This window comes from Mizuhopecten yessoensis, unplaced genomic scaffold (genome assembly GCF_002113885.1).
Source record: "Mizuhopecten yessoensis strain PY_sf001 unplaced genomic scaffold, ASM211388v2 scaffold10829, whole genome shotgun sequence".
NCBI lineage: Eukaryota > Metazoa > Mollusca > Bivalvia > Pectinida > Pectinidae > Mizuhopecten > Mizuhopecten yessoensis.
The window spans coordinates 1,820,155-1,847,844 of NW_018408742.1; the positions used below are offsets into that span (position 1 = coordinate 1,820,155).

The following is a 27,690-nucleotide window of genomic DNA, read 5'->3' on the forward strand; positions in this document are numbered from 1 at the left end:
GTGATAAGACACATCTCATTGTCATACAAACACCTACATATACATATAGTGATAAGACACGTCTCATTGTCACGCAAAGACCTACATATACATGTAGTGATAAGACACGTCTCATTGTCATACAAACACCTACATACACATATAGTGATAAGACACGTCTCATTGTCATACAAACACCTACATATACATATAGTGATAAGACACGTCTCATTGTCATACAAACACATATACATATAGTTACACTGTCAATTCACGATACATGCACATTCATGAAGTTTCATTAAATAACATGCAGCAGTTCCAACAATTTGTTTTGAACTAAGATGTTTCACAAAGAAATGGAAAGAAAAGTGAGGAGTAAAATATTAAGACATTGCTTACTTTTTTTCATAATTTTGATTATAACAAGGCAAAGTATGGAGAATAATCATGGTATCCATGGCTCACCTCTGAGACAAAAACCCTTTAGAATGAAAATGAAAACAGAAGGCTATTACTCGGTTCATATTGTGGTACAAGACTCAATTTCAGTATGTAATACAACACCATCTAAACAGAATTTCACATTAAAAATTACGAAGTTGTAGGTAACAGAGTACATGTGATATGACCTGGACAAAGTGATGCATAGAAGGACCAACACATTGACTGACTGAAGTACAGGTGTAGTGTAAACCTGTTGTCCCCTCTGGTAGTACTGGTAGTACCGGTAGTACTGGTAGTACCGGTAGTACTGGTAGTACTGGGTAGTACTGGTAGTACCGGTAGTACCGGTAGTACTGGTAGTACTGGTAGTACTGGTAGTACCGGTAGTACCGGTAGTACCGGTAGTACTGGCAGTACCAGTAGTACTGGTAGTACCGGTAGTACAGGTAGTACGGGTAGGACTGGTAGTACCGGTAGTACGGGTAGTACTGGTCGTCCCGGTAGTACCGGTAGTACTGGTAGTACTGGGGAGTACTGGTAGTACCGGTAGTACTGGTAGTACTGGTAGTACCGGTAGTACCGGTAGTACCGGTAGGGGACTTATTTCAAACCTTTAGGCATCTTTTTCATATCTATCATTCTTTACTGAAATTAGAAATGGGATGCTTTTGCTACTTCAGAGTATTCTGAACAAATTCTGAACACGAGGTGTTGGTGCAGTTATTGATCAATCACAATTATGTGATGTTTATAACATGAAAATGCACATAAATCAATTCCTGCTGAAACATGTGAAGCATAAGTAAGAAAATACACTACTTATGTACATCACAAATTTAGGAACACAGTCAACATAAAATAGGTTCATGTCTCTTCTTGTTTCAGTTATTCAGTATAATAGACTTGCACAGGATTAAGAGTGTCCGATCTAACACGATACGTTTTGTGTTTCATTTTCCTACGAGACATATCACGCCTTAATCTAGAGACATATTTCACAGGTCAGGTGTTAACTTGACTTGACCTTTGGCAACGATGACTTCGGAGACAAGAAATTGTCCATGGCTGTATCTGTTCCCAGGAACTTGTAAATCGGCAGTAAGACACTATCGGGAAAAATTCTGAAGTGAAAAGGAGAACAAACCTGTTTATTTTCATTTACAAAAAGACAACAATATATCTATGAGTGATGGGTTATCGGTTTTAAATCATAATCGATCATTGGTTTGTAATCGAAAGTATAGTAAGCAATTGACTGATTAATTGTCAATTGCATAATCAGTTCATATTTTCATGAATTCCAAAAGTGACAACACTATTTTCACATCTTAGGTTTCCTTATTTTGTAATGAGTGGATTACAAGCAACTTCTACATAGTTTTGATTTTTTTTCTGCATTACCATCGAGCATATTTTAGAAATCGTAAAAAGCAATGACTTTCAATACAGGCTTTCCATTGTATACATTTGACACTTAGTTCAGTAATGAACCAATTATATTGACTATGAAATTAATAATCAATAATCGAAACCAGTAAGTGAAAACCAATGTAATTTTTAAATGTAATCAATCTACATCTCATTACTTAATCATATTCACATTTCTGTTCTATAGCCTCATTATAAAACTAATCGCAAATTGAAATCGGAAACAGCAAGCCATTGGATTTTTCAGTCGGAATCGAAAAGAGCAATACAGTCAAAATTGAAAGAGCAAGTCAATTAACTTTTCAAACAGAATCAGAAAGAGCAAACCAATGGATTTTTCAATTATATTCAATCAACATCCCATCACTAATATATATTTCTATTTCCATTGCATAGACTCTAACTAAACCTATTAAATGGAAATGTGAATGTTATACATGAATGTTTTCCAACTCGCTCTTGTTCAGGTCTATTAGGAATTACTTTTTTAACTGGACAGAATTACTGAGGTTAATCACACAACAAGGTCTCAGCCATGCTTCATTCTTAAATAACACTGACCCCTAGATTTTACAACTGATCCTGAGTTACATGACTGACTCCAAGTTACACTGACACTCAAGCTAGTGACTCTTGAGTTACACAAATAACTTAAATTAGAGTTACAAGACTGATCATGAGTTACATGATTGTCTCTAAGTTACATAACTGACTGTAGTTACAAAACCGACCCCTGAGTTACATAACTGACCCCTAATTTAGCTTATGGGTTAAATGACTGACCTCTGAGCTAGGACGATGATGTACATGATTCGTGGCATGATGATGTATGAGGTGTTGGTCAGCACGGCCTGTACAGTCCGTTCGGCTACATACTTCTCTGATAAAGCAGGAATCAGTCTTGGAAATCTGTATCAAAAATGCAAAGAAAAACCAATAAAATGTATCTCTAAAACCAAGTTTTAAAGGAAGACAGTGAAGTTACATTTGAGTGAAACAATATATTTTATATCTGGTACTTACCACGGCTTCAGGGATGAGAACATGTCCTTTGTCGCCAGCTACAGGTATATACAGGTGATGGGGTACTTACCTCGGCTTCAGGGATGAGAACATGTCCTTTGTCGCCAGGTACAGGTACATACAGGTGATGGGGTACTTACCTCGGCTTCAGGGATGAGAACATGTCCTTTGTCACCAGGTACAGGCATATACAGGTGATGGGGTACTTACCTCGGCTTTAGGGATGAGAACATGTCGTTTGTCGCCAGGTACAGGTATATACAGGTGATGGGGTCCTTACCACGGCTTCAGGGATGAGAACATGTCCTTTGTCGCCAGGTACAGGTATATACAGGAGATGGGGTACTTACCTCGGCTTCAGGGATGAGAATATGTCCTTTGTCGCCAGGTACAGGTATATACAGGTGATGGGGTACTTGCCGCGGCTTCAGGGATGAGAACATGTCCTTTGTCACCAGGTACAGGCATATACAGGTGATGGGGTACTTACCTCGGCTTTAGGGATGAGAACATGTCCTTTGTCACCAGGTACAGGTATATACAGGTGATGGGGTACTTACCTCGGCTTTAGGGATGAGAACATGTCCTTTGTCACCAGGTACAGGTATATATGGGTGATGGGGTACTTACCTCAGCTTCAGGGATGGTAACATGTCGTTAGTAACTAGGTACAGGTATATATGGGTGATGGAGTACTTACCTTAGCTTCAGGGATGAGAACATGACCTTTGTCACCAGGTACAGGTATATACAGGTGATGGGGTACTTACCTCAGCTTCAGGGATGAGAACATGTCCTTTGTGACCAGGTACAGGTATATACAGGTGGTGGGGTACTTACCTCGGCTTCAGGGATGCGAACATGTCCTTTGTCACCAGGTAAAGGCATATACAGGTGATGGGGGACTTACCTCGGCTTCAGGGATGAGAACATGTTCTTTGTCACCAGGTACAGGTATATATGGGTGATGGGGTACTTACCTCAGCTTCAGGGATGGTAACATGTCGTTAGTAACTAGGTACAGGTATATATGGGTGATGGGGTACTTACCTCAGCTTCAGGGATGAGAACATGTCCTTTGTCACCAGGTACAGGTATATACAGGTGATGGGGTACTTACCTCAGCTTCAAGGCTGAGAACATGTCGTTGATCACTAAGTAAGGGTGTACAGATGTCATAAAGATGTTTGGGTACTCCTCTACCTCCCAGTAGAGAGACTCACAAAGCCCTGTTGTAGAAAACTTAGAGCTACAATAGTCCGACAGGCCGGCCATTGTGATCATACTTAGCACCGAGCTCATTGTGACAATGTGGCCCTTCTGACTGTCCATCATGTCTGGTAGGAATGCCTTCAGTGTCTGAATTAAATAATGCATACCTAAGTAATGTGTCAAACATTGTCTATCAAAAACCAACTTTTTAGGGATAAAAACTGAAGATTACTGAGAGTTAAGTGTCTCATTGGGTCTACGCTAAGTCACTGTGTACTATGTTGAATTATAGGTGATCCATTAGGTATGTACTGAGTAATTTGTAGTGTTAAGTGACTAATCAGTTCTATACTGATTACTGAATAGAGTTAAGTGACTCATGAGATCTATACTGAGTACTTTGTAGAGTTAAGTAACTAAATAATCAGGTCTGTACTGAGTACTTTGTAGAGTTAAGTGACTCATCAGGTCTATACTGATTAATGAACAGAGTTAAGTAACTTATCAGATCTATAATGATCAGTACTGTATATAGTTCAGTGACTCATCAGATCTATACTGAGTACTTTGTAGAGTTAATCAGATCTATACTGAGCACTTTGTAGAGTTCAGTGACTCATCAGGTCTATACTGATTACTGAACAGAGTTAAGTAACTAATCAGATCTATACTAAGTACTGTGTATAGATCAGTGACTCATCAGATCTATACTGAGTACTTTGTAGAGTTAATCAGATCTATACTGAGCACTTTGTAGAGTTCAGTGACCCATCAGATCTATAATGATCAGTACTGTGTATAGTTCAGTGACTCATCAGATCTATACTGAGTACTTTGTAGAGTTAATCAGATCTATACTGAGCACTTTGTAGAGTTAAGTGACTCATCAGGTCTGTACTGAGTACTGTGTAGAGTTAAGTGACTCATCAGGGCTATACTGATTACTGAACAGAGTTAAGTAACTAATCAGATCTATACTGAGTACTTTGTAGAGTTAATCAGATCTATACTGAGCACTTTGTAGAGTTCAGTGACTCATCAGNTGTAGAGTTCAGTGTCTCATCAGATCTATACTGAGTCCTTTGTAGAGTTCAGTGACTCATCAGATCTATACTGAGTACTTTGTAGAGTTCAGTGACTCATCAGATCTATACTGAGCACTTTGTAGAGTTCAGTGACCCATCAGATCTATACTGAGTACTGTGTATAGTTCAGTGACTCATCAGAACTATACTGAGTACTTTGTAGAGTTAATCAGATCTATACTGAGCACTTTGTAGAGTTAAGTGACTCATCAGGTCTATACTGAATACTACACAGAGTTGAGTAACTAATCAGATCTATACTGAGTACTTTGTAGAGTTAATCAGATCTATACTGAGCACTTTGTAGAGTTCAGTGTCTCATCAGATCTATACTGAGTCCTTTGTAGAGTTCAGTGACTCATCAGATCTATACTGAGTACTTTGTAGAGTTCAGTGACTCATCAGATCTATACTGAGCACTTTGTAGAGTTCAGTGACCCATCAGATCTATACTGAGTACTGTGTATAGTTCAGTGACTCATCAGAACTATACTGAGTACTTTGTAGAGTTAATCAGATCTATACTGAGCACTTTGTAGAGTTAAGTGACTCATCAGGTCTATACTGAATACTGAACAGAGTTAAGTAACTAATCAGATCTATACTGAGTACTGTGTATAGATCAGTGACTCATCAGATCTATACTGAGCACTTTGTAGAGTTCAGTGACTAATCAGGTCTGTACTGAGTATTGTGTATAGATCAGTGACTCATCAGATCTATACTGAGTATTGTGTATAGATCAGTGACTCATCAGATCTATACTGAGTACTTGGTAGAGTTCAGTGACTAATCAGATCTATACTGAGTATTGTGTATAGATCAGTGACTCATCAGGTCTGTACTGAGTACTTTGTAGAGTTCAGTGACTCATCAGATCTATACTGAGTACTTTGTAGAGTTAATCATATCTAGATACTGAGCACTTTGTAGAGTTCAGTGACTCATCAGGTCTATACTGATTACTGAACAGAGTTAAGTAACTAATCAGGTCTGTACTGAGTACTTTGTAGAGTTCAGTGACTCATCAGGTCGATACTTTTTATAGTTTACTCATTAGGTCTATACTGAGTAGACTATAAGGTCTATACTGAGTATACTATAAGGTCTATACTGAGTAATTTTGTAGAGTTAAGTGACTCATCAGGTTTATGCTGAGTTTCCACTCACCCATATATGAGCTAGGGTGTTGACTGCAAATGTAGCTTCCACCTCCTCCTCAACACTGTCAACAATCTTCCGTCCTGTCACAACGCCTGCATTGTTCACCAAAATAGACACAGGGCCTATGGTATCCTTTATCTCTTGTGCCTGAAATATAACAGTCAATAGATAAGCTGCCAAAACTGATTTTGCTTATAGAAGCAAAGTTTGTTGACAGAGATCAGTATAGACCCAAAGTAATAGTAACTAGAAACAGCAGTCTTTGGCTTATAATGGCATAACTACCATTGAAACAAAAACACATAACATCACAGCTGCATAAAATTAACAAAACAAGAGATCCCAGAGGGATCTTGGCACCCACCATTGTACCATCTTCATTAGTCCTATGTTAGTTTGATCTTTTCTCTTCTTTTCTCTTATCTGTTTGATCAATTTGCCTGTTCGCCATCTTAATCAGTCCTTTGATCAACCTCAAAAGTTAACATGCACAACTCTGGCCAAGGGGAACTTAATTACTTATCAAATTTGAAAAAGATTCCTCCGGGAAATTCCGAGAAATAGCGATAACAAACTTAAATTGTAACAAGATGGCTGCCTGTTCGCATCTTGGTTTTCAGATCAGTCCAAAAATTTGATATGCATAACTAAGAACCAAAAGGAACCCTTATGTGAAATTTGAGAAAGGTTCCTCCAATACTATTTGGGCAATAGGGCTAAAAAAGTTTAGCCCCAAATTCAATACGACCACCTAACAGCCGTCTTGGTTTTTTCAAATCATCCCCAAAATTTGAAATGCAGAACTAGGAACTATGGAGAACCTTCATGTGAAATTTGAGAAAGACCCCTCCTGAACATTCTAAGATAACGCTAACAAATTTTCATTCTCAAATTCAACATGGCCGTTTGTCGGCCATCTTTGTTTTACCTTCTGTCCCAAAAGTTTATATGCATAACAAGGGACCATGGGGAACTTAATTGTAAATTTGAGAAAGACAGACCCCTCAAGTACTTTCTGAAAAATGGCACTAACAAACTTTAACTCTCAAATTCTAGATGGCTGGCTGCTGTCGGCCATCTTAGTTGTGTAATCAGTCCCAAATAATGATATGCATAACTGAGTACCATGGGGAACCTTCATGTGAAATTTGAGAAAGATCTCTCCAGTACTTTTGGAGAAATAGTGCTAACAAAGTTTAACTCAAATTCTAGATGGCTGCCTGTCAGCCATCTTGATTTTGTGATCAGTCCCAAAAAATGATATGCATAAATATGGATCATGGGGAACCTCATGTGAAATCTGAGAAAGATCCTTCCAGTACTTTCTGAGAAATTAGCGTCAACAAGAATTGTTTACGGACGGACCACGGGTGCAGGGTGATTTAAATAGCCCACCATCTGATGATGGTCCAGGGCTAAAAAAGAGATGACATTATCTTAAATATCATGAAAAAAAATGGATATAATCACAACATACTCAAGCGTCACCAATAAGTGGGGTTTTATACCATTTACATTTTTTCATTACTGTGGATTCAGTGAGCTAATCATTTGGAAAAAGATCTATAACCGAAAAATATTGACACTGTATGAATATTATTTAGTTCTTCAAAAACGTATTTTGAAACTCATATATCACAAAGACACATATATATTAAATATGTTTTTTGTTGAATCTAAATAAACCAAACCTTTGAATATATTTGTTCTTTCACTCCTAAGTCACATGACATGTAGGAACACTTGATGCCAAGGCTGCGGACTTCAGCAGCTGTCCTCTCAAGATTGGCGATCCCTCGACCCCACAGCACAATCTGACCAATACCAAGCAATTCAATTACTACTTATTACAAAAAAAGTAATCAAATACCTAGTATTTACCAATTCTTCCAACTTCTAAGACTTATACCTGTTAAAAAATATACCAATAAATCAATGACCAGTCTGCAGCTTTCATTCAATCTTTTTATCATTTACATAACTAACAAGAGGTCCAGAGGGCCTGTAACACTCACCTCTGTCAAAGTGCTAACTAGCTTTGTCAGAAGTGGCTTCCCACACAAGTGATTGATTTAGATACACATATTAATTTAAGCTTCTGGCAAAATATTCTGACTCCTGTGACATTGAAGATGGGTCAAGGTCATTTCTTATTTGCATACTTTGCAGCATGCAATATGCCAATAAATTACCGGACTAGTATCATAATTATGCCTTTTGGTCCTCAGAACAACATGTCTGAGCTGTCTAAAACCTGACAAACATCACTCTATGACCTTTAATACACAGGTAAAGGTTTTTGACCTTTCTGAAATGTCAAAACATACAGCATTTAGAAAAGTGCTATAATGTATATCAATTATAAGCCATTCTCATGTTTCTAAAGTGTGTCTGTGACCTTAACCAGTGACCTCATGACCTTGAAAGTTTTCTGATGTGAGCTCAACATTCATACCTACAATATCATACTACTGAATAGCAAAAGATATCATGTGTGTGGACAACAGCACACAGAGAAGATACACTTGAAAGCACTTGTTTCTGATGCATTTGTCAGTTGTCACTAAATGATGTTCAAATCAACAATAAACTACCAGCTTGTATTCTTACTTTTTAATAAAAAGATTCCTACACAATATATATAAATGTCCGGAAAAAAAAGGTACCTGACTGTGCTTCCTGTAATGCTGTGTATACGTTGCCCCTAATCTTGTGCATGCTCTAAATATTACTGTTCAGGAGTTTATTTTAAGATTTCTTCATTTTGGTACACTTGTATAGCATGTATGATCTCTGAACCATGACACAGATTCTTAAAACAATTGATCCATATTTGTTTTTCTTAAACTTAGACTTGAGCAAGGCAACTACTTAACATACATAGACATTACTGGACATTCAAGATTATCAAAACTGTCTGTAATTACCAAGAACAAATACAATCCTTATGTCCATGCATTTAATCTGAAAATCTTCTCTTATATAACATTTAATTGGGCACCTCAGAGAAGAGATCAAATTCGTACCAATTTACCTTAAACACACAGGGACTTGAAAAGTTGTTTAAGTAGGTATATATATAGGTATGTTTTGACTAACCCTAATTGATTCAAAACATACCCATATACAATGTATGTGGTCGGGTGGCGCAGTGGATTACGCAGTTGCCTTTCATAAAGGTGGCCAGGGTTTGATTCCCCGATCGGACGTGAAAAGTTATGGGGCCACCTGCCCAACCACGCATGTTTTCTCCGGGCACTCCGGTTTCCTCCCACACAAAGACCCCTCGCACGCTAATATACGGGCCAACAAGAGTGATTAATATAAGTTAACATGACATGACTTGTATCAAAATTGTTGTAAAATAAATAAAGTTTATCTAAAAATGTATGTGACATGTAAGTCTGGGATTTGACCCAATACTACCCAATACTACCCTATATAACCCAATACTACCCCATACGACCCAATACTACGTAATACTACCCCATACTACCCAATGCTACCCCATACTACCCCATAAAACCAAGTTATGTACCCAATACTATTTTGATACTGTGAAATATCACCTTTATATTAGTTATTTACTTCTATTTGCCATATTTTATAGGAGAATATGCAATTTGGTGCAGAAAACATCACCGAAATTCCGTGACTATGACCCAACACTCCCTAATTCTTCTAAATTTGACCTAAAACTAACCAAATATGACACAGTACTACCCAGTGCAGATATCATATTAATTACCATAATTGTATTACACCAGATAATTGTTGTCTTTGAGTTCATCAGTTCGACCAACAGCTCGCGTATCAGTAGATGTTCTCTCGAGTTATCCCCTTTATACAGTAATTTTGTCGCTACCAAAATGCAAATACTACTTTGATGCTGTGACATATCACCTAAAACAGACGTAATTTACTTTTTATCTTCCGTAATTCCTCAGAGAATATGTGATCTTATGCAGAATAATTGACCAACATTCTAGGTAATTTTCTTTCTATCTGCATTATTTTCTAACAAAAATATGCCACTTGTTGCAGAATACCTGACCTACCCAATATTCTGCTATCCAATATTAGGACCCAATATAGGGATTAATGCAGGAAAAACAAGTTCGAACCATTTTTTTTGGAAATAGGGCAAAGCATGGATGACATCTTTAATGTTTGGTTCTCCTAGGCCTCCCATTATATAGGCTTCGAATCATAGGCCAGCAATAAACAGTGTCCCAAAATATTAAAACTATGGCAACATCAACTCAGGGAAAATGAAATAAATAACTTGGTTCTAACAGAAAATAAAATCACAATGGAATTGGCCCACAATCAGCCATAAAAAAGGCCTGCATATATATCCGTGCAATACTACCCAATGTTATACCCTTGCACTCCTTTGTAAACCTACTGTTGTTTCATCATGACATATTCCATGAGTGCACAGAACGTATATGAGAGTCATTGCCTGTAGGGCAACAATTAAGTCTACAGGAGCTTGTTACCCTGTATTGGCCGTCACGATCACTGTGTGTCCCAAAATCTCGTACTACGGAAACAGATGCTTTGGGAGGGTTTCGGCTACGTTGTGTAATAGCTTAACATCTGCTATTAGAAAGTCAAATACCCTGGCCAAGTTCAAGAGGGACATCAAAACTCACATCTTCAGGTCTGCATTTTAGAATCCCTGCAAAGACGTCATGTAAATACCCCCCTTTTATTTGTTCAATTATGTGCACATTGCTTGCTTAAATGTATAAAAGTGATTGTAAGCCTTTGTTTGTTGTTTTCACAATTATAACCATTACTATTATCCATATGTTGTTAAGCGCCTTAGAGTAATTTTACAAATTATATAGGGCGCTATATAAATGTTGTATATTATTATTATTATTAAATGCTCAAGCCCCTGTACATGTGCCAAGTTCATTCAGTAGACAGGGTCTACATAAACACGCTATATTGTCTGGGCTTTTAACACATATCAATGCGTAAGGGAACATTTGAATGAACAGACAACGGGCCGACACAATTAATGTAATAAAGGGATTGTTAAGGCATGTTGTCACTCACATGCTCTGGTTTGTGTTTGGCAATCTCCAGTGCTATCTGTCGTCCAATCCCTCGGCTTCCGCCCGTTATCAACACAATGTCATTTGAAATATCCTTCAGTTTTGCAGGATATAAGCTAACAACAAGAGATTTGCAACATAAAAATGGAATTTTCACAACGAGGAAAGCCAGTCGCACGAAATATCTACATGTGTCCGACAGTTTGTTTACGTCCTGTTTCGCCATACTGACCTTTGAACTTTCGCGCACCCAACTTGACATTTATGACACGACTAAAAAATTTGCATTTTTATGCGACCTGTATATAAGCAATATTGCACGTCGTGGTTATTCCTTTCCATTCTTTTACTCGTGTGCCATTACAGAACCGATGGTAATTGGCATGCTTTTGCCGGCTGAAGAGGAGCAGACACTTTCCTCCCGTTTTCCCCGAAGAGAACTCTTTTTCAAAGGAGACAATAAAGTTATTAGTATTAGGAACAACTTTAGACTTTCCTACGAATTTAATGTAAAATACCGTTTTGTCATTCGTATGTCAGCCGCTGCAGCGAAGCAAGAAGCAAACCTTCCACATGGATCAGGAAAAGTATTTATCTCTGTCCCATTATCCTGTTTTATATATTGCCATAATTAGCATCACATACATTCGATTACCATATTGATACAAATCAAAATGTGCAATAGGAATGAGTAATGTATAAGTTGGCCTGGAAGCAGCTGTTCACTTAATATAAACTGTGATGAAACCTTTTAATATCTATAGTATACTTCCAATGTTCTCGTGTGTCATCTGCCTCATTTGCTGACATAACACAGTTATATCCTGCGTGGGCAGACTGGTTTCTGTTCTCAGAAGTATTTTTAACATGAAATATCTAGATCGAAATATATTTTAAAAAGTTAAACAGCAGAGTTTTCCTGTGTCACAGTATATGTGCATGGTTATAAGTATGAAATAACAAATAAAAAACATGTTAATCACTACAACAAGGTATGACACTTTATAGTTTACCTGAAGGAAAAACGTGAGCAAGTGGTTCAGCAGGAGGTTTAGATACTTTATGTGCATTGTACCTATTGGAAAGTGTTCATGTCTATTATGCAGCTAATTACTCAAATACATAAATCTGAATTAATACACTGTAGGCCCAATTCTGGGATAATCACTGCAAGGAGAGAGTGCACTTGGTGGATTTAATCTATCCAACAGCTTAGGCGCTGTTTCGCCTTAAAACTATCCACTTTCTCTGACTGAACTTCATTTTCATTCAAACCGTTCCACGCTATCACAGGTTTTCTAAAAAAATTAAAGTGTTTATAGTGATTTGTTTTGGCTTCTGACACGACGTAGCACTTTGAATGGTTCTTGACTGAATGGTCTACGAAATTCACAATTGTAAAATCATCAAAACGTTTTTGCTTAATATGTCTGCTGGTTCTTCGTGGTGGTAAAAAGTTATCTGGTTGGAGAGCCGGTACCATACCTCTTTCTTATAATTACTATCCTGAAGAACATGATGAGTCTGTGGATTTTCCGTCTGGAGGACAATGATATAGTCTTTGTCTGTAAAACACGTAGGTCACCAATCCCTCTGATCTGGATCTGTAGTCATTGCAGATAAACATACTGCTTTCCTTTTGATTTTCTTTTTTAATAAAGGGAATATGATATGCAACTGGTATTTTTAAATAATTCTAACATTTAACTAAGAGCTGAATTCTATATCAAGGAGCTTATCAAATAAAATACAGGAACTAAACATTTTTGCAACTGAAAGGTGTTGAATGTTGTTATTAGAGAAAAAGTTGTAGTGGAAACATGTAACTATGTATTTTGAACTTATCGCGGTCCATCATAGTAAAAGACTGTAGCTTAGTTCTCTGTACTAATACACTAGTCCCTTTACTGTGTAGGATTTACTTAGACTACAATGCGACAACTCCCCTGGAACCCGATGTCCTGGGAGCCATTTCAACAGCACTGTCTGAGGCCTGGGGCAACCCTAGCAGTTCTCATGCTGCAGGTAAAATGTTCAGATATGGGAGATATGTCAATCTCTATAGTTACATTATACCAGCAGTATATCCATTTATAATATAAAGTTCACATTGCAGAAATAATTATTGTTCATATATACCTGTTTTCATTGATGATGATATTGTCACTTTTCTTTATGCTCTATTGATATCAACGTAACTGATACATTGTACTTAATATGTGTATACATGCACAAGGTAAAATTGTATGGATAATTTCTATATTTCTGGTCCTGTCATTGTCTCCTTGTTAACCAGGTTCTTCTGTACATTTCTATGTTAAACTTTATTAACTGACTTCCTGTCAGGATCGATCTTTCATTGTCTCTGTCAAATTTTCACTGAGGAAATCATTGATACTGACTTGGCAATACCTAGCTGTTACTTCATAATAATTGATACAAATTAAATAAGGTATTAATGTTATTGTAATATGGCCCTGTTTTGTCGTATGATTACTAATTAAATATGCGTGACACTGAAATAAACTATTGATTGATTGATTGAAGGTGTGAAGGCCAAGACAGTAATAGACCGTGCCAGGACCAACCTGGCCACCATGGTGGGAGCCAAGTCTTCAGGTAACTATCAGGGTACAGGTAAACTACATGTACACACAGGTGTTACATACGTGAAATAGATAAACTATACACAGGTATAATTTGATGAAGGTAAATTACACATACATAGGTGTAACTTGATGAAGGTACATTACACAGGTATAACTTGATCAAGGTAAATTACACACATGTGTGACATTATACATGTAAACTGCACAAAGATTTGACCTGGTACAGGTAAACTATACACATGAATTACATGATACAGGTAAACAATACACAGGTGTGACATGATACATGTAAACTACACAAAGATGTGACAGGATACAGGTAAACTATACACAGGTGTGACATGCTACTTGTTAACTACACATATGTGTGACAGGATACATATAGTTGTAACATGATACATGTAAACTACACAAAGATATGACAGGTACAGGTAAACTAAACACAGGTGTGACAGGATACTATACAGGTAAACTACACACAGGTGTGACAGGATACTATACAGGTAAACTAGACACTTGTGTGACATGATAAGGTAAACTATACACTTGTGTGGCAGGATATGTGTAAACTACATACAGGTTTGACAGGATACAGATAAACTACACACATGTGACATGATACATATAAACTACATACAGGTGTGACATGATACAGGTAAACTACATACAGGTGTGACATGATACATGTACACTACATACAGGTGTGACAGGATACAGATAAACTACACACAGGTGTGATATGATACATGTAAACTACATACAGGTGTGACATGATACAGGTAAACTACATAAAGGTGTGATTTGATACATGTAAACTACATACAGGTGTGACAGGATACAGTTTGACTACACATACGTGTGATATGATACAATTAAACTTCACACATGTGTGACATAATACAAACAGATGTGACATGATATGGGTAAACAACATACAGGTGTGACAAAACACTGTACATGTAAACTACACACAGATGTGACAGGATACATATAAAATACCTACAGGTGTGACATGATACTATATAGGTAAAATTACATACAGGTGTGACAGGATACAGGTAATCTACACACAGGTGTGACAGGATACAGGTAAACTATGCACAGGTGTGAAATTATACAGGTACAGGTAAACTACACACAGGTATGACAGGATACAGGTAATCTACACACAGGTGTGATATGATACAGGTGATTTACACACAGGTGGGATATGATACAGGTAATCTACACATCTACACACAGGTGTGCTATGATACAGGTAAACTACACACAGGTTTGACATGATACAGGTTATCTACACACAGGTGTGTCAGGATACAAATAGGTGTGACAGGATACAGGTAAACTACACACAGGTGTGACATAAAACATATAGCTGTGACATAATAAAGGTTAATTAAATACAGGTATTTTTATAGTGAAACAATTGTCAAGTCAAATGAATAGTTTGTTAGTTATAATACGTTTTAATTATAATTTCTATTTATTTATTTTTTCAATTTTTTTTCCAGATATTCTTTTCACATCAGGAGGAACAGAGGTAAGTGATATTGGAAGATTCAAGTTTGTGTGTGAAAATTACAATTTTACGAGGATAGCATGTCAAAATATAAGAGTAAGCAAAACAAATTTGATAGAATATTTAAATAACATTGCCTTTTTTAGTTATTTCTCTCCAGTTTTTTCAATAAAGTGTTTCTTTAAAGAACTGATGAAAAGTCATGTTGCTTTGGTGACTGGAGCTGACACATTTCTCTTCTACTGAAAGAATTCTTTTGAATAGTTAATGCTTTATTTAGAAAAGCTATAGACTCTTAAAAAATATAGGTACAGAAAATATCTTTATGTAATTTGTACATGATATCCCTACATGTCATGTTTATATACAGGTAATATCTCTTTGTAATATATATTTAATACTTATGTATCTTTGTGTTATGACAGGCCAACAACATGATTTTACAGACTGCTCTCAAGCACTTTCATCTCTGTCACGAAATCACTAATGGGACTGATCCCAGTAGGGGAGACAACTCAGACCAGCTGCCCCACTTTATCACCTCCAACATGGAACATGATTCGGTGAAGCTTGTACTGGAAAACCTGGCTGAGGAGGGAATCGCTAGTATGTAATATTTAATTAAAATAACAATAAACGCTTTACTTATACAGGGTAGCACAGTTCGACTTTTGTCTATAATATATGGTCATGTAAAATACATTATACACACACACCATTAGGGCTATTACGAGATGACAGCATGCACATGTTAACAGAATACATAAAATGCCACAGAATAAAATACAAAATATAAAAAGTACTGGGGAATAAGTTTCCCTGTCATAAATATTCTGTAACTTACATTTCTCGTCTTTTCTATTGCTCATGTTTTATTGTTTACTTGCCTCATACCTTTTGATATATACAGTAAAACTTTGTTATACTGCCACCATTTGTCCAGAGAAATTTTGCTGTTTTGAAGGGTTTTGGCGATATATTGCGGGAAGTGAATTAAGGGTTTCTTTAGAAAGCAGGAAAATTTGGACCTTGAAATATATCGGCGGTAAACGAGGAGGCAAATGAAATGAGGGGCATTATATTGAGGTTTTACTGTAATGCCAAAGACTGTGACATTTGACATTTATTCTAGTAATTTTATGACAGGTGTGACGTTTGTACCTGCCTCTCAGAAAACTGGTTGTGTAATGAAAGAGGATGTGATAGCTGCTGTCCGTCCATCTACCTGTATGATCAGCATTATGTTGGCTAACAATGAGACAGGTGTGATACAGGTATGTTGTCATAATGAGACAGGTATAATACAATACCTTGTTACAATGAGACAGGTGTGATACAGGTATGTTGATATAATGAGACAGGTATAATACAATACATTGTCATAATGAGACAGGTATAATACAATACATTGTTATGATGAGACAGGTATAATACAATACCTTGTTACAATGAGACAGGTGTGATACAGGTATGTTGTTATAATGAGACAGGTATAATACAATACGTTGTCATAATGAGACAAGTATAATACAATACGTTGTTATAATGAGACAGGTATAATATAGGTATCTTGTAACAAGGAGACAGGTGTGATACAAGTATCTTGTAAAGTGCTCTTTATGGTATTAAGAATGAAAATTCTATAAAACAGGACATTTTCTGCTAAGAATGATTTTTAATACTGAAGTTTGACTGTTTCTAGCTCACTTGGAGTTAAGTTCCTGTGACTTTATATGCACAGTCCAATGTCCGCTTGTCAAGCTGTTTGATATCACCATTTCCTTAAAATAACTTCTTCAGAACCACAAGTCAAAGAGTCATGATATTTGACATGTAGCATGCCGTGATGAAGGAGTATAAGATTTGTTCAAGTAAATTACCTTGACCTACATTTTACATTTAAGGTCATTTGAGTCAAATGTGTTATGAAATTATTACAAGATTTTCTATTAAACTGTAAGGCCCAGAGTCACGATTTTTATCATGTAGCTGACTTAGGTGAAGGTTAATGACCTTGACCCACTTTCAGTGTCACAATTGAAAATTAAAAATAAAATAAAATGTTTTTTTCGAGTGCCGAGTCATGATATTTGTTTGTAGTTCTCTGGATGATCAGAGCCATCAATTCCTTCAGCATTTTGTAAGCTCTTGTAAAATAATGAATAAGACATTTACTAGGAGCACATATGTATACAAGTATAATGGTACTGTATTTCTTGTGTGAAATCTTAAGGCTGATTACAGTAATGTAGTCTAAACTTTTCTATCAATACATGTACAAGAGACCATGCTTTGGTAGAAACAATATACATGTAGCTAGAGTTTATGAGTTTGTCCAAAGGAATAATGTTGTATATTTTCAGCCAATAAAGGAGATCTTTGAGAGTATCCGCCACATCAATTTGACTCGTAAAAACCTGCCACGAATCCTGCTGCACACAGATGCAGCCCAGGCTATTGGTAAAATGGAGGTAGACGTTGTGGAAATGGACGTGGATTATCTAAGCATTGTGGGCCACAAGGTATTATTTTTATATCAGATCATTACATTCTGATTCCCCATTTTGTGTATGTGTTAAATATATTTTGTTAACACTGGTTGATTATGTGCATATATCCCTTAATTCACAAGTGTTCTATATAGGTTCTTGTTGTTTCAGTTCTATGGCCCACGGATCGGAGCCGTGTTTGTGAGAAACCTAGGAAGTAAAGAGGTACCTTTATACCCGATGTTGTATGGTGGAGGACAGGAGCGTAACTTCAGACCAGGGTAAGTATAGAGGGGTCAAAAGGAAATTTTATCATTATAAGTACTGTACCTCCTGGGAGCAGTAAGGTTTCTCGGCTGTCATTTAGCAGCAGGCAGTTCCTCTAACAATAGGGTCAAATAAGTGCTAAGTTCAAGATATCTTGATAAAACTTGCAGTATATCTGCATCACCAACAGATAATGTACAGTGAACTGTCGTTAGGTCACTGTGACCTTGACATCAAGGTCAAAGGTCAAATAAGTGCAAAGTTTTCAGGAATATCTTGCCTGGGCCGTAATTTTTAAACTGTTAAAGGACTCGCACAACTAAATCATTTATTTAGTATATGTTATTACTAAGCTTTTGAGCTAATAGTGTTAATATTTGAAGTTCAACACTATATAGTGACAACTGTCTAGATTTACAGAAACTGATACATAATTGACAAAGGATTCAAAAGGTGTTTTTTGACAGGTTTAGTGGCATATAAGAGCGCTAAATGTCAACAATTACCTATTTAAATTACTCAGAGGCACTGTATTTAACCAGAACAAATTTTAGGTAGGGATTACGATCGTATGAAACACTTACGGATTGGCTGATTTAGTTGTGTGAGTCCTTTAAGGGAGACATACGTTTTTGTTCACAAAATAAAATCTCTAGTTGTTAACTGTAATAAATGTCAGGTTGTAATATTTGATAAAAAAATAATTCTTACATTCACTGTTTCGTAATCGCACAACTTATAATTGTGTTGAGTTAATCTATCTTCATTACAGGACAGAGAACACTGGTATGATAGCTGGTCTGGGAAAGGTATGTGGTCTCACTTGTCAGACTGGCATGTTGGTTATATTAGCAGTTTATCATAGAAAATTTAATTACAAATGTGTACATTTTCATTGTACTGCCTCTAAACAACGCTATGAAATGAAACAATATTACCATGAACTAATATACTGAATGTTTTCCAAAAATTGGTCATTGTTTGGATCTTTTTGTCATGCTATTTTGAAACTCAATGCTGTAATGTACACGAGTCTAAATTGTATTATTTTTTCACATGATGTCTTATGTACACAGTGTAAGACTAATGACACGGTTGAATCTTACCTACTTGTTTGTACAGGCCGCTGAACTTGTGGTACAGTACCTAGACAACTACAGCAAACATATGGCTACAGTGAGGGACTACCTCGAGACACGACTCCAGGTACTGTATTAACAGGAGATTTACCACTATGTGTGACTCCTGGTACTGTATTAACAGGAGATTTACCACAATATGTGACTCAAAGTACTGTATTAACAGGAGATTTACCACAATGAGTGACTCCATGTACTGTATTAACAGGAGATTTACCCCAATGGGTGACTCCATGTACTGTATTAACAGGAGATTTACAACAATGTGGGACTCCTGGTACTGTATTAACAGGAGATTTACCACAATGTGTGACTCCTGGTACTGTATTTACAGGAGATTTACCACAATGTGTGACTCCAGGTACTGTATTAACGGGAGATTTACCACAATGTGGGACTCCAGGTACTGTATTAACAGGAGATTTACCACAATATGTGACTCAAAGTACTGTATTAACAGGAGATTTACCACAATGTGTGACTCCTGCTACTGTATTAACAGGAGATTTACCACAATGCGTGACATCTGGTACTTTTACACAAGATTGTTTTTCTTTTTATCTTTTCAGTATATTTTTGTTATGTTTTTTTCTCTCATCTCACAATATTGATATTACTTGCAGCAATTTGTGTCTGTTGAAATGTGATATTTATCCCTTGTGGGCGTATAATGCTACATAATAAGACTGACATTTTCCATGTAATTCAGTAATGGTGCTGTTGAAAGTAACTAGTTACTGTAAACGTGGTTATTTACGCTGGGTGAAAATTACGCGATTTGAAGGTCAAAACAGTATAAGAAATTGCATTGGTATCATTATGATTGGTATTAAAATATGGTGCTTGTGCCTTAATTAATAAAACCAACATTCTGTCACATAAATTTATTATGTATGATTCTGCTTCAGGATGTGTTTGGGGACCGAATCCATATCAACGGGAAATTTGCCACCAGTGAGCGTCTCCCGAACACTTGTAATGTTTCCATTTTGGGACACGGTTTGTTTGGTACGTAAACTAACTGGTCATAATATCCATGAAACACAGCTTGGTATCTAAATGTATTGTTCATTACCATCTTCAGACATGGATTGCTTGGTAAGTAAACTTAGTGGTCATTACAATCTTTGAACACAGTTTGGTATGTCCATGTATAGGTTATTACCATCTTTGAACACAGTTTGGTATGTCCATGTATAGGTTATTACCATCTTTGGACACAGTTTGGTATGTCCATGTATAGGTTATTACCATCTTTGGACATGGATTGTTTAATTTGGTTCGTAAAGTAATTATTGGTCATTACGATCTCGGAACACATTTGGTACATGTGTGTATGTATGTCCATGCATAGTCTGTAACCATCTTGGGACAGTCTATGCAATTTTGGGACTCAGATTGTTTGGTACGTTATTGCATTGGTCACGGACAGAGAACTCCAGCAAGTTTGGGGAAAGTGTAAGTCTGCTTTATTCCACTGCACATCGCCATAAGAGGCAACTCATGTGGGCCCCCTGCAGAATCCGAGGTTTCTTTTCTCTTTAGGGGACATAGAAGAAACAATAAGATAACCTGTTTTCCCCATACCAATACTTGGCACCTTCATTGTTTTCTTACTTCTCTGCTCCTTGCTTTTGATAATGTTACCTTAGGGACCTGTTTTTATAATTGGAAATATCACTGGTAAATTAGAATGTATTCTCCCACTGTTACAGGCCACATGGTTCTGTCCCACTGCGACAGACTGCAGGCCAGTGTTGGAGCAGCATGCCATGCCCAGAACAGGTCAGTACACAGCTGTTGACTGTTGTATGGTGGATTAAGGTACACAGGTACCTGTATATTACTAAACAATGTTTGTTCATTTAACTTGTGCATACCTGGTATACACAAATATTATACAAACATGTGGATTTGGAATTAGAAGTTATTAAAGTTATTAAAATCCATGTCACTTGTTGAAAAAAAATGTGAATAATAATTTAATATGTAATTTCAGACCATCACACATACTGCTGGCCATTGGTATCCCTGAATCTGTGGCAAGGAACGCACTCAGATTATCAGTAGGCAGGGAGACAACTCTAGCCGATATTGACATAGTCATCGAGGACCTGAAGCAGGCAGTGGAATTCATTGAAAATGATTCTCATGTCACGGAAGCTATCACCTGCTGAGCCAGACCATCATACATACCATATTTAGTGTCACATGCAGCTAATCAAAATGTATTTGTTTATTTACTTAGTTTAATATCATTGTCTTTAATCCTAATTTGACAGGGTTTTTTTCAGTGGTGCTTAAGGCTCAAATCATTTAACTCATTTACCCCTGAAGAAACATTTGAAGTATTCCAATTAAAAGGTTGGAATAGTTCATTACGAAATTTCAGGGGTGTATGCGTCAATTTCGAGAAGAATACTGAAAGAGTCTGTTTTCGGCTACATTATTGTATTTTTGGAACTATGTGTATTTTCAGTGGATAAATTAAGTTTACCATCAAAGGAAAATGTCACTTGTTGCATTTAACATATAAGAAACACTACTCAATAATACCCTGATATTGTCAGAGTAACATCAATGCTTTAAACATTTTTCATCGGATTGTTAAAATCTGGATTAGCAAGGCATTGACTCCATACAAAACGTTACCTTGGTAATCAGATTATTTTTTTATGTTTCTGAAATATATATTATTTTGATAAGATTTACGACTATCATGACATGTTTATTTCTGTACCTTCCAACTGGTGTCTGTGGTGTGCACACATTCCATTAGCTTAAACCTTTCCTGTTTCTGTTAATATTGGTCACTAATACTAATTGTCAGTGACATTAAGTACTGTACTGTACACCTGGAACTTTAGTCCAGTCCAACTTTCGCTGGTAAAATCTGTATAAGCCCAGTGTTATTTTTCGCTCTATATATTTGCTATGTTTATTTTTTTGTTGACTAATGTTGGTGTACAGTATTACCTAGCTTGTCCTGGCTGGACCTATATATTTAGAGATTTTATCTAAGTTAGGTTACTTAAGTTGGAACAAAACAAAAAAATGTATTGAGCTACAACAAAATATAACCCCATCATAATTCTTGCCATCTTAATTGTATGTTATTTAGAACTATTGTTTGACAAAAGACATGGCTTAATATTTAATATGTTTTGTGTTGAACAAAGTGCTAGGCTTAATGACGAACATGTTATGTGTACTACAGAGGGGTTAATGTCAAATTTGTTCAGTGTTTAATGAAGAGATTGGCTTAATTGCGAACATGTTCTGTGGGCTAAATACAAAATATGTTGGGCTATGTATTACTTAAAGTGGAACTTGGGCAGTGTTAGAAAACGGTTGAATCTAGGAATGAACATGTTAAGTGTTTCAAAGGGATTGGCTAAATGGCAAACATGTTTTGTGTTACAAAAGAGTTAGGCTTAATGGAAAATATTTGTTTCATTTTGGCGAGGTGATTGTCTCAAATGTGACTATTTCCTTTCTTTAACATCGGATGGGCTTAGTGGTGAACATGAACCCAGTGCTGTGGGTGCTGTAGTGGTGAACATGATCCCAATGCTGTGGGTGCTGTAGTCATGTTCGTTACATTTCCCTGGTTTTTGTTTTCTCTGCTTGTTATGTTTATTAATTGTTGATGTTTGACTTACATTTGTTATTCCATAGCCCACTATGTTGGTTTACCTTTTCTTTGATTTATTTTTACCAAAAAAAATTCATATGAAGTTAAGGTGTCATTCAGCCGCAAGAAAAATGTTCTATTATCATAAACAAGTTTTCCTGCATTAACAATTCAACTTTATTTTCATTTTTCTGGAAACTGACTCAATATACACATGTGTATGATAAGATGTGTTACGGTATAGCATTTTCTAATTGGCTGGGTGTCATCAATATTTGTTCAAAGCATAACTTCTTTAGTTTTTCACCGACATTCACTTAACTTGCTATATTTATTATGTACTCAAGTAAAAATTTTGTGTTCTTAAAATTGGGGTGGTCTTTAATTTTGGGCTGCTATGTGCAAATCTATGGCTCTTTATGCATATTTTTTTTTATCTCAAAGTCCTCTGTGTTGCTTCAGATTTATGGCCCATTATGCATTCTTTTATTTCAAAGTTTGTCTTGGGCATTTTGAAAGGCATACCGGTTATGTACAGAGTTATGGCCCTTTGTTTATCATTCAATCTCTGTACTCTGTCCATTCTTCAAGGTAACTATACATATCTCTATTGTTGCTATCACATGATACACAAAAAATTGATATTACATCAGGGCAGAGCCGTCATTTTAACATTAGCTCTGTAAATGTATAAACCGTTGTTCTGATGATAGGTGATCTAGCTAGCTAGTCAAAACATGTAAACCGATAATAAATCTACGGAATCCAGATGGTGAGGCTGCATTGTTTATATCCTTTACATTCAAACTTGTTAAACATGCATATTTTGGGAAGAAACAAACTGATTATTTTCTTGACTTTGTCTCATTGTTCATTTGACATGCCAAATTTTTATTACTAAATTATGTTTCAATTTCGTCAGGTGAATTTTCTTGAAACTGGTACACGTATGTAGCATTCTGGCTTATTCATGGTCATATTATAATTAGAATGTCAGATTTAAATGCTGAGGACATATCCAGTAAGGACCCACAATCTTGTCGCCATCTTTCTACATATCAATGTGTTACCTCTGTGACCGACAAGCCTGCTTTGAGTCACACACCTGGTTTTTTTCTTGACGAGATGAATTGGAAAATGTGGAAAATCCTGCCTTAAATTGAGGTGAGGTATATTATGTATATAGCTACTTAGCATCATGGCGATGTCCTGTTGTAGTCCTGGCCTCAAAGATTCAGCATTATTTTCTGGTCCGTACATATCACATGACGAGGATACCAAGTAATATACCTACAAAGAAAACTAAGCTTCATGTAACATGTGTACGCTTAAGGGCATTATTTTATATCTATTATTCATAGTCAGTGTTTTCAATATTGCTACATGCATTTACGAGACTTATTATTAAACATTTTTATAATTGGTTGCTTTTTTATACCCCGTCTGAGGTGGTTATAGCACTTGCTTTGTCTGTGCATGTGTTTGTGTATCTGTCTGTACATCTGTAGAGAAAGGCTTGAGACAAAAAAATATCTTATGAACCATTCAACAGGTTCAGTTAATATCAAACCATGATATGTAGACATCAAGTTCTACACTTGAATATAACTTGATGGTCATTGATCATTATGTTTAATGGGTCAGAGGTCACTCTTGACTAGTTTGTGGCAGGCATTATTATATGAGCCTCGGTCTCTGTTCATTTTGTTCTATATTGTAAAAATTGCTCAACATATAAATACATTCATTTAGTTATACACATATTAGCACTTCTCCACCTAAATATTTTAAATGTTTATCAATTTTACAGAAATCCTTGTAGAACTGTAGCAGTATAATATTGATATTATCTATACATTATAATGGTTGTTCTTGTCATATCATGTGTTTACTTTCAGTGTGATACTTTATGTTTACAATAAAAAAAAAATGATGTTGAAGCTCCCTGACATATACTGGGAGTTTATTAGAAGCAGAAGACTAAAGATATTTGACAATATAGGTTGAAGTTTATTTGAAGCATTATAATTGATGTTGATGATAAAGGAGTGTATTAAAAGCATGCGATTCCATGTTTATGTTGAAGGACCTTGACTTATGTATGATTTTATTTGAATTGTGTGCTTTTATCATTTAAGGTAAGTACGGAGACTGGTTTACACAGTGTCACCTGGTTTACTCAGTGTCAGTATGTGACAGCGTGGAGTTCAGTGCTAGGTGCCTTCACCATGCTATTTCAGTGAGGTAGCACTATACATCGGCATCAGATCCTTGCTGTCACAAGGAGGTAAATACATCAACAGCACACATAGCTGTTAATAGGACACCAAATCCTATTCATCAAACCAAATATAATGAAGGCCCATGATGTGTTGGGTTTTATTTAACTCATTCACCCCTGAAGACACATTTGAACTCATCCAATTCAAAGGTTGAAATAGTTTATTATGAAATTCCAGGAGTGAATGAGAATAAATGAAGGTTTCATATTGATTATAGAGGAATTCAGTTAAAGCCTGATACTAAATATTTACAATGGAGGTCCTTGAAAAATGTTGGAATATATTGTGAAGCATATAACTTAAGATATTTGAAGTGAAGTTAGTTTGAAGCATGAGGCTATGTTTATAATGAAGGAGTTTATTTAACTCATTCACCCCTAAAACCTTTGAAATGGAACAGTTTAAATGTGTCTTCAGGGGTGAATGAGTTAAAGCATACAACTTAACATCTAGAAGTGAGGTTATATAAAGCATAAGTTGAGTTTATAACAAAGGAGTTTATTGACGCGTATCACTACATGACATTATGTATAATGAATAAAGTTTATTTGTAGCATGATAATTTGTTTATAATGAAGGAGTTTATTTGAAGCACATCACTTTACATTTTTAATGAAGGAGTTTATTTGAAGCATGACAATTTTTTATAATGAAAGATCTCATTTGAAGAGTGAAACATAACATTAAAATGAAGGTCCTTAAAATAAATTGGATTCATCCTACTTCCATTGTCTTATACCGCTGATGCACTGCTGTATATTCTGTACATGTTAAATGGTTTAAGATATTTATATATGTTGTATTTGAAATTGTTTAATTGTCATTATGATGGTTTGTGATGATCTTGTCTTGGATATTTGCATTTCCTTGTGAACAATTGTTTGTGCTTACAATAAATTGTGGGAGTTGGTATAATTACTGGTACCCAGTCATGTGTGAGAGGGGAAATATCAACCCAGAGGGTAAGAAGTTATGAAGACTGCAGTATTCATCAAAAAATAGTTTTTGATGTGACATGCATTATCCTCAAAATTGATTTGAAGCATACATTAATAAATTTTCAATATTTCAGTCTTTTTATTTGAAGCATTCATTAATGAATTTTCAATATTTCAGTCTTTTAAACTCAAGTCTGATTTGTAGAAATATTTGAAGCATTCATTAATAAATTTTCAATATTTCAGTCTTTTAAACTCCAGTCTGATTTGTATAAATACAGTAAAACCTTGTTAAACTGCCGCCATTTGTCCAAAGAAATGTTGGCGTTATGAAGAAGTTTGGCAATAAATTGAAGGAAATGTATGAAAGAAAAACAGAAAAAATACATTGCAATTTATTGTGGTAAACAAGGTGACAAATGAAATAAGGGACATCATATGGAGTTATTACTGTATATGATAGTACTAAAATGTATTTTGAGTTGAACATAAGTCCCATGGCAAGTGTAAGCTAAAATTCTATTTTATCTAAATTGATAAACATATTTATCAAAAGTTAAAGACAGTATTTCTGTTCTGTAAACATGATACAAAGAATTTGTCAACTCATAACCTTAGCTGTTGTAACAAACCAGAACCAACACAAATCAGTAAGGAACAAACTAGCGACTGGATTATAAAAACTTTGTTTTCCCCTCCCTTCAACTAATTACATGTATTAGGTATATGTGTACATTATGTACGTAAACACTTATTCAGCTTAATATTACCTGCAGAAAAATTGTTATAGTAACATGTAACAAGAAATACTTTTAATTCAAATTTTAGGATCGATTATGATATCGGGTTGGACATCCAACATTTAGGGGCCGAGTTGAGTCCCTGTCACACATGCCTGGACCTACTGTAGTGTCGTAAATGTTTTATGAGGTAATATACTGGTATTGTCAATAAACATGGACATCAGATGTCTCGTTTTGTTTTTCTTCTTCAGTTCCAATTTTTAGCTCACCTGGCCCGAAGCTTATGCTGTGGTGCAGCATCCAGCGTCCGGCGTCAATATTTTACTTTAAACAACTTCCTCTTAATAACCAAAAGGACTGGGGTTGTGTTTTGGCCAGCAGCAAAATGGGATCAAGGACTACCAAGTTTGTTCAAACAAATGACCTTCAACCATTTTCAAGGTCACAGGGGTCAAATATGTAAAAATCTTAAAACAACTTCTTCTGAATAACCAAAACGCTCAGGGTGATGATATTTGGCTAGTAGCATGCTTGGATGAAGGGCTATAAAGTGTGTTCAACGTAATGACTTTGTTCAACTTTCAAGTTCACAGAGGTCAAATGTTATAAAATCTTTTAACAGGTTGTTTTGAATGACTCATAGTCATAAATACTGATATTTTG

At 36.0% G+C, this 27,690-nt stretch overlaps 2 protein-coding genes across 2 annotated transcripts; one reads left to right on the forward strand and one right to left on the reverse strand.

The window, feature by feature from the left end:
* Positions 1-959: 959 nt before the first annotated feature.
* On the reverse strand, positions 960-11,850 carry LOC110462738 (short-chain dehydrogenase/reductase 3-like). Its single transcript, XM_021516867.1, has 6 exons — positions 11,409-11,850; positions 8,030-8,152; positions 6,345-6,485; positions 3,998-4,236; positions 2,638-2,763; positions 960-1,547 (listed from the first exon to the last, which is right to left on the reverse strand). Exons 1-6 carry the CDS (start codon positions 11,667-11,669, stop codon positions 1,436-1,438), a joined length of 1,002 nt encoding a protein of 333 aa, XP_021372542.1. The 5' UTR covers positions 11,670-11,850; the 3' UTR covers positions 960-1,435.
* Positions 11,851-11,875: 25 nt separating this feature from the next.
* LOC110462736 (selenocysteine lyase-like) lies at positions 11,876-27,250 on the forward strand. Its single transcript, XM_021516866.1, has 13 exons — positions 11,876-11,994; positions 13,323-13,432; positions 13,955-14,026; positions 15,528-15,556; positions 15,961-16,141; positions 16,682-16,809; positions 17,899-18,057; positions 18,196-18,305; positions 19,064-19,100; positions 19,414-19,497; positions 20,339-20,438; positions 21,146-21,215; positions 21,430-27,250. Exons 1-13 carry the CDS (start codon positions 11,981-11,983, stop codon positions 21,605-21,607), a joined length of 1,272 nt encoding a protein of 423 aa, XP_021372541.1. The 5' UTR covers positions 11,876-11,980; the 3' UTR covers positions 21,608-27,250.
* The last annotated feature ends 440 nt before the right edge of the window (positions 27,251-27,690 follow it).